The sequence below is a fragment of the Colius striatus genome, chromosome 21 (assembly GCF_028858725.1).
Source record: "Colius striatus isolate bColStr4 chromosome 21, bColStr4.1.hap1, whole genome shotgun sequence".
Taxonomy (NCBI): domain Eukaryota; kingdom Metazoa; phylum Chordata; class Aves; order Coliiformes; family Coliidae; genus Colius; species Colius striatus.
The window spans coordinates 4,408,363-4,416,532 of NC_084779.1; the positions used below are offsets into that span (position 1 = coordinate 4,408,363).

An 8,170-nucleotide genomic window follows, 5' to 3' on the forward strand; every position below is an offset into this window, starting at 1 on the left:
GCCTCCACACCCTCCCTGGGCAGCCTGGGCCAGGGCTCCCTCACCTCAGCACCAAAGGAGCTGCTCCTTGTGTTCCAGTGGAACTGTTGTGTTCCAGCTTGTGCTCATCACCCCTTGTCCTCCTGACACACACCCTTTATGTGTTTAATTACTGAGATTCCCACTCAGCCTTCTCCAGGCTGAACAGCCCCAGGGCTGCAGCCTTTCCTCCTCACACACATGTTCCAGCCCCTCAGCATCTTGCTGGCCCTGCACTGGCCTCTCTCCAGCAGTTCCCTGTCTCTCTGCAGCTGGGGAGCCCAGCACTGGACACAGAACTCCAGATGAGGCCTCAGCAGGGCAGAGCAGAGGGGCAGCACAACCTCCCTGGCCCTGCTGCCCACACTGTCCTTGCTGCCCCCAGGATGCCACTGCCCCCTTGCCCACAAGAGCACGTTGCTGGCTCATGTTCATTTGCTGCCCACCAGCACTGCCGGGTCCCTCCCCTGGAGCTGCTCTCCACCAGGTCACCCCCCAGCCTGTACTTTGATGCTACAAAAAGCCTGTTTGCTTCTTGCCTGTGGATTTTGGACATGTGTGTGGATTCTGGGACAGGCACATATGGGCTTTTTGCTTCTACATGTGTCATTTTGGGGGCAGGTGGACTTTTGGGCATGCACATGTGTGTTTTTTGCTCATGCATGTGTGGGTTTTTTTGGCCCATGTGTGCTTTATGTCCATCTTTGTGTTGCTTTTTGGCACACATGGATTTTAGGGCACATGTGTGGGGTTTTGGGGCATGCCCATGTGTACTTTTTGCTCGTGCACATGTGTTTTTCGGGGCACACATGGATTTTTGGGCAGGTGTGTGGATTTTGTGGCATGGACCTGTGCTTTTTTTGGTCCCTGCATGTGTGGGTTTTGTGCACACTTGTGTGGGTTTTGAGCATGTGTGTGAATCTTGGGGCATGCCTGAGGATTTGGGGGGCACACATGTGGATTTGAGGGAATGCACATGCTTTTTGCATGCCCCCATCTCTGCATGCACACAAAGCTTGCCATGCATGTGGGTTGGGTGTGTGTTTTTGTACACCCATCCCTGCAGCAAGACTAAGGACTGTATAGACCCCACTCACCACTTTTCCTGCTCCCCAGTTTCACAGAATCTCAAGGGCTGGAAAGGACCTGGAAAGCTCATCCAGTGCAATCCCCCTGCCAGAGCAGGACCAGGTAGAGTAGGGCACACAGGAACTCATCCAGCTGGGTTGGAATGTCTCCAGAGAAGGAGCCTCCACAGCCCATCTGGGCAGCCCCTGCCAGGGCTCCCTCACCTCAACAGGGAACAAATTCTTCCTTGTGTTGCTTTGGAACCTCTTCTGTTCCAGCTTGTCCCCATTGCCCCTTGTCCTGGCACTGGCCATCACTGAGAACAGCCTGGCTCCACTGGCAGTACTGGGAGAGTGGTGCCCAAGTGCCACCTCACCAAAATGTCACCCAAGAGCATGCCAAAACCATCTTCAAAGCTTCAAATCTTGCAGCCAGCAAGAAGGGAGCCGGGAGGAAGCTGCAGCCTTTTATTTCCACCACAGGTCGATGGCTGCAGCCGAAGGCACTTGCAGGGATGGCGAGAGGGTTTAGGGGAGGAGGAGTTGGTTCTGAAGCCACTTCAAGGCACCATGTGCCACCATTTGAAGGCGAAGGGCTTGCGGCGGACGTTGGTGCCGCAGTGAACCTCCCCAGAGAGGACGTGGTAGGAGAAGTAGTCGTCAATGAAGGTGCAGGTGAGGCCCAGGGGCTCCAGCAGCGCCCGTACCCGCTGCTCCAGGCAGCACTGCCCACCCACCACTGGTCCAAAGGGTTTAGGGATGCCCAAGTGTTTGCCCAACACCAGCATGTTCACCTGCAGCAATGAGGATGCTGGTGAGAGTGCAAATCCCACCTCGAAATTCATCCTTGGGGGTTTGGGTAGGGGGAGGATGGTGAGTGTTACCATGTCAGGGAAGAAGGCTTTGGCACCGGTGGCCATGTCACCTCGGAAGAGTTGGGGGATGTCAATGATGTCAGGCTCAGCCAGTCCCAGAGCCCGCTTCAGGATGTCCCTGTTCCAGCTGACACAGCTCTGGGGAGGGAGAGACAGAGAGATGGAGGGATGAGTGGATGGAGAGAAGGAGGAAGGGGTGGAGGGATAGAAGGATGGAGGGATGGAGATAGAGATGAAGGATGCACGGACAGAGGGAGTGATGGAGAGAATGTGGAGGGATGCAGAGTTGGATGGAGAGACAGAGGGATGGAGATATGGAGGAATGGGTGAGTAGAGAGATGGACAGAGGGGTGGAAGGGCAGCTGGTGGGGTGGGTAGGAGGAAGAGGGAAGGAAAACAGGATAGATGGACAGATGGAGGAGTGGGTAGATGGACAGAGAGATAGGGGGATGGATAGAGGGATAGGAAGAGGGATGAGTGGATGGACAGAGATGGACAGGGAGGAAAGGGTGGATGGGTGGTTGGAGGGACAAGAAGGATGGGCAGAAGGATGGGTGGGTAGATGGAAGGCTGGACAGAAGGAGGAGTGGACAGCTGGAGGGCTGGATGGAGGGACAGAGAGGGCTGGATGGAGGGACAGAGAGGGCTGGATGGAGGGACAGAGAGGGCTAGATGGGAGCCCCCTGCTCCCTTTCCTCACCTGTGCATAATTATTGAATTTCCGGAGGCCTTCGTTAGCCAGAATCTCGCTGATTGTTGGCTTGGGCACCTCTGCCAGGCCTGTGGCACAGAGAGCTGGGTGGGAATTCTTCTCCCAACACATCTGGGATGAGACTGCCAGCTCTGAGCCAGGAGCTCCCCTATTGCAGGGCTCACAGGCAGCAAGCTCCATCCCAACCCAGGATCCCAAATCTCTTCCACTTTTCAATGAGTTCTGTTGAATTCTGCTCCCCACCCTCACTGCTGGCAGCACTTTCCAGCCATGAGCTGGGTTTTGGGGTGCTGTGCATTCACCCACCCCATTGCATTTTGCACAAGAAAGGGACAATGAGCCCAGGGAATCCCATCTGGCCTCCTTCCCCCTACCTCCAAACATTGCTGCCTCGCCAAACCCCTCCTCTTGCTTCTCCTTGAGCAGCTGGTAGCAGGCGCTGGGGCTGGCCAGGAGCAGCCGAAATCCCTGCGGAGGGAGAAAGGGGGGATTTTAAGGGAGGTTATAAAGGTTGCACCCCACTTTTTGCCACGCTTCCTGGGACTCATTACCTTCCTATCAGGTGCAGGGACAAAGGTAAGGAACTCATCTACGTGGCCAACATGGAGCCAGTCTGAGAACAGCTCCACTGGTGACTGCACTTGTTGGGCAACGAGAAAATCCTTCACAGCTTTCGCCATGCGCCGCCCACCGAATCTGCAGAGGGGCACAAAGGAGGGTTCTGACATTTTGGGGTGCCTAAGGTGATGTTCTGCTTGCAACCCACCTCAAATGGTGCATACAAATATTTTTGGGAGGGGAATTGGGGGTGTTTTTTGGCAGTGTTCTGACCCCCTCAGTCCTGCATCTCACCTGGGGAAGCTGCTGCCGATCAGGATGCGGCCCAAGGGATATTCTTTGCCCCTCACTGTCACGGGGGGGCTCACCTCCAAATTACCAAAGGAATCGAGGCTGGAAGCACCCTCTGGTGCTTGTCTGGCCACATAACCAAAGTCAGGGCCCTGGATGGGGAGGAAAAAAAGCAGTAATTGTTTAAAAAGAAGTAGCTGTAAGCACCTGACATGCAGCACTCTCAAATCAACCACTGTGCTGGCTCTTCCCTGCCCAAAAATGCAAGAGAAAATGAGATTTCTTCTCTTTTTTATGAGTTTGCAAAGTTTTCTGTCCTGTTAGGAGAGGGGAGGAGGAAGGAGTTGGGTACCAGGATCCTCTTGACGGGGAAATCCTTCAGCTCCCGGTCACGGGGTGAGTCAAAGACAACGGGGAAGGTCTTGTGGGGGGCTTGAACGTAGCCAAATTCAACTTCATCCTGGAGAAGGGATGGAGAAGATGGGGGAAGCCCCACAGAGCTGTGGCAGTGAGGATGGGGCTGGGCTTGTCCTGGACCCACCTGGATCCAGCGGTCCTCACGGTTTTCTGGCAGTGGGCAGATGGTGAGTGGGCACTTGGCTTTCTCAGCCATGGCACCCACAGCTGCCACGAAATCCTCGTTGTTGTCCACACTGAGAAGGAAAATGGGATGTGGGGGCTGATCCAGCACCCAGCAGAATGTGGCCAACCTCCCAGCACTCACCTACAGACAAAGACTTCCAGTGGTGCTGCCGTGTTGGGGGTCATGATCCAGGGGGCCACACGGAAAACCACTGTGTCAGTGAAAATGGGAGTCTCCAGCAAACCCTGGGAGGGTGAGGGGGGAAGTGTTTGGGTTCTGCTTCCCTCCACCCAGGTTACAGCTCACCCAACCCCCTCCACCTGGCTGGTACCTTCTCAGGGCTCTCCAGCAGTGTGACATGGAAAGCCACCAGGCCTGAAAAGCCAATGTCAGGGAAGGCGAGTCCCTCCACGTAGAAGATGCTCTCCTCCTGGTGCCGGCTGGGTTTGATGGTGTAGGCAAGCTTGGATCCCCCCAGCACATGTTTGTACTCCTCCAGAGAAACACTGTCTGTGGGTACAAGCACCATGCAACCCCCTTAACCAACCAACCCCTTTTCTGCAGCATTTCAGCTCTTTTTATTTTGCTAAAACCTTGCCAAAAAAAAGGGATAGTTCATCCTGTGGAGCATGAACTGGGGGAGCAAAATCACCAGTGCACCAGATAAACCCTCCCCACTGTGGGATGTCGGTTGGATGCTGTAGAAGCATCCAACTGCTTAAGCATGTGGCTGGAAACCCCATAATTGGCAGAATCTGTGGTGTTTGTCCTCAGCAGCCAAACCCTGGTGTCAGATACTCACTGCCACCGTAGAAGACACCGACTTTATCGGCGTCGCTGTAGTCCACATGAAGGACGAGGTGGTGGCCAGTGAAGATGGTGCGGGGTCCTCGGGTCCACAGCACCATCTGTGACATGTCCTTCAGGTCTGGAGGTGAGGGAGGAAAGGGGTGTGAGAATGGAAAATTGAGGAGGGGGAGAGGGGAAAGTAGGAAAATCAGGAAAATCCCTCTATGGGATGCCCAAGTACCATCGTAGGAGCGGATGGCAGTGTCGTGGTTATCCAGTGCGTCGCTTTTGGGATCATCCCGGTCACAGTTCACCAGCAGGATGGCCCCACGTCCATCAGGACCCCATGTCCACGTTGCCTGGGGAGAGGAGGAATGAAGCAAGGCTGGAAGTATCAGTCATCACCCCCTCCCCATCCTACAGCCGTCCCAGGGGACTCCCACACCCCTGTTTATACCTTATCCAGCAGCGTCTTGCTCACGGCTCCGCTGCGGCTGGTGTCAGCGTCCAACGAGATCTCTGGGGGGAGAGAGGTGCTGGGAGGGAGGTGGAGGAGACATCCCCACTGGTGCCACATTTTAGGGGTTTCCCCCACACACACACTTACCCACACAGGTGAGGTACAGCATGGCTCTGCCCACGGGCACCCCGCCGCCCTCCCCGAAATAAGAAATCCTGACCTGCAACGAGAAGCAAGTGCTCAGCAAGGTGCAAAGAAAGGCCAAATCCTGATGGCACCCCAACACAGAATCACAGAATCTTAAGGGCTGGAAGGGACCTCGAGATACCATCCAGCCAAACCCCCTGCCAGAACAGGACCAGCTAGAGTAGGTCACACAGGAACTCGTCCAGGTGGGTTTGAAATGTCTCCAGAGAAGGAGCCTCCACAGCCCATCTGGGCAGCCCCTGCCAGGGCTCCCTCATCTCAACAGGGAAGAAATTCTTCCTTGTGTTGCTTTGGAACCTCTTCTGTTCCAGCTTGTCCCCATTGCCCCTTGTCCTGTCACTGGCATCACTGAGCACAGCCTGGCTCCAGCCTCCTGAACTGGACACAATATTCCAGATGTGGTCTAACAAGGGCAGAGGGGGAGCAGAACCTCTCTGACCTACTGCCCACAGCCCTTCTAACCCACCTCATGCTGCCATTGGCCTTCTTGGCCACGAGGGCATGTTGCTGGCTGATGCTCATTCTGCTGCCCACCAGCACCCCCAGCTCCCTTTCCCCTACACCACTAACAGTTCATTTCTCAGCCTGTGCTGGTCCATGGGGTTGTTCTTTCCCAGATGCAAGACTGTACATTTGCCCTTGTTGAAGCACCCACCTTCTCATCACCCACATCCTTGCTGAGAGAATCCATGGCCAGCAGCACCTCGGCGTTGGCAGCCAAGGGCCAGCGGCACACGCTGGAGGGCAACTTGATGCTCTGTGTCTCATGCACCACATAGAGCTTCACACCCGGCGTCCCCTGCACGTGGAAGGAGACGGCGTCTTTGGGTGCAGATCTGGGGCAAGGAGAAAAACCTGATGAGGTGGGGAAGTGGGGTGGGGGAGTGGGAGGCATGGCTGGAATGCAGGTGCTGCAGATCCTGCTGTAATGGTGTTGTAACAGGCTGAGAATGCTGCAGCGTGCCACTGCAAGGTGATGGATCCTGCAGGATGGGATTGCAATGGGTCCTTCAACGGGCAACACGCCCTGCAAGCTGCAGTTGGCACAAGTTCTGTGAGATGCAGTGAGTCCTGCAGAATGGACCTTCAGTGGGCCATGAATCCTATAGAAGGGGATTACAGCAAATCCCCTAAAAGGCAATTACAACAAATCTTCTGCCAGAGGCAACAAATCCTGTAAAAGGCAGCAGGGAGAGATCCTGTTAGATCAACGGCAGCAAACCCTGCAGTGCACAGGGAATCTTGCAACAGCCAACTCCACCCAACCCTGCAGAATGCAACGAGTCCTGTGAGATGAAACAGCAGCAAATCCTGCAACAGGAGTGCAGAGAAACCCTGCAACGTGCACTGAATCTTGCAGCATTCTGCTGCCACAAAGCTTGCCAAATGCAACAAGCCCTGCAATATTCCAGCACTGCAGAACCCCAGAGCTGTTTGAAGTGGTGTTTTCTTCCAGCATGGAGCCTCACAAATAGCCACATTTCACCCTGATCAGATGCATCACTCATGCAAAGCTGCAATGGTGGGGCAGGCTGCAGCTTGCATGGCTCTGTCCTGCTGTGAAGAGGCTGTGGGCAACTGGCCAAGGAGCACAAATCCTGCCGTGCCAGGAGGGAAGTGTGAATCTCTCCCCAGGGCAGAGGGGAAAAACCCACCCCAGGGCAAGCTGGAGAGGATTGGGATGCTGTAGGAAGCGATGCTGCAGTGGGTTTGGATGCACTGGGGAAAATAAACCCCCCCAGCTGCTGCTTGAGCCAGGCTTTAAGGAAATAAAAGGCAAAACCTGCTGCTGAAAAGCACTTGAATTTGGACTGGGGCCAGCAAAGCAGCTGAAAACACCAGAGAGGTGACGCCTCGGTGGTTTCACTCTCCACATTCCTCCTGAAAGAGGGAAATATTTCCATTTCGCAGAAGGATGTGGCAGCCTCTGGCTGGGATGTGAAACTCAGCCTGAGGTATCACTTAAAGCTCCTCAAAACCCTCAAAACCACACCAAAACCTGCCAAACCCCTCCTTGGAGGGGTCTCTGTGGATTTGAAGCATCCCCTTCCTCCTGGGGCTTGGCCTCCCCTTGCCAAACCACCCCAAGCAGCCACATTGCCCCCCACCTCACCCCAAGCTGGTTTTATCAGCTTGAGAAATTGGATAAAACCCTAAAAAAACCACCAAGAGGAGATCTATATTTCCCTTTCCCCCCTCCAGCTCCTCCCCCTGCAGCGTCCTGGCCGCTTACCCACAGACATCGAGGGAGATCTCGGTGCCCAGCACACAGACGGTGCTGGTGGGACGCTGGGTGGAAAGCTGGACACGGCGCTGCTGGGCCATGCCGGCAGGCCCACAGGGCACCCTTAGGTGCTGTGATGGGTGCCACGAGGGGATTTATAAAGCCTGACTTCTGGGAGGGGATTAACCAAAGCCCAGTTTAACCCCACCTCCGGGCGCTCAGCCTCTGGGCTGGGTGTGTGCTGTGCCCTGCTTGCGCTTCCCGGTGATGGAGCATGAATCAGTGTGGGGGGAAAAGCACCCCAAGACACCCACGAAGGGGGGTTGGTTTTTCCTTTATACAAAGCTCAGGGGTTGGTTGGTTGGGTTTTTTATTCCCTTGTGACC

General features: G+C 55.2%; 1 protein-coding gene across 1 annotated transcript; it reads right to left on the reverse strand.

Moving 5' to 3' along the window:
- Window positions 1-1,573: 1,573 nt before the first annotated feature.
- On the reverse strand, window positions 1,574-7,917 carry LOC104556756 (protein-arginine deiminase type-1-like). Its single transcript, XM_010200740.2, has 16 exons — window positions 7,794-7,917; window positions 6,216-6,396; window positions 5,501-5,573; window positions 5,351-5,412; window positions 5,135-5,252; window positions 4,907-5,032; window positions 4,436-4,614; window positions 4,246-4,349; window positions 4,063-4,174; window positions 3,874-3,981; window positions 3,525-3,673; window positions 3,224-3,368; window positions 3,047-3,140; window positions 2,661-2,740; window positions 1,970-2,098; window positions 1,574-1,879 (listed from the first exon to the last, which is right to left on the reverse strand). The coding sequence occupies exons 1-16, from the start codon at window positions 7,883-7,885 to the stop codon at window positions 1,646-1,648; spliced, it is 1,986 nt and encodes a 661-aa protein (XP_010199042.2). The 5' UTR covers window positions 7,886-7,917; the 3' UTR covers window positions 1,574-1,645.
- Between the last annotated feature and the right edge of the window lie 253 nt (window positions 7,918-8,170).

What these genes read in the sequence shown, in the direction of transcription:
- LOC104556756 (XM_010200740.2), bottom strand. Translation starts at nt 7,885, where the DNA reads ATGGCCCAGCAGCGCCGTGTCCAGCTTTCCACCCAGCGTCCCACCAGC. An exon ending in TGCCATCCGCTCCTACGATG is followed by an intron (nt 5,033 to 5,134) that starts GTACTTGGGCAT and finishes CCTCACCTCCAG; the next exon opens with ACCTGAAGGACATGTCACAG. An exon ending in AATTCAATAATTATGCACAG is followed by an intron (nt 2,099 to 2,660) that starts GTGAGGAAAGGG and finishes CTCCCTCCCCAG; the next exon opens with AGCTGTGTCAGCTGGAACAG.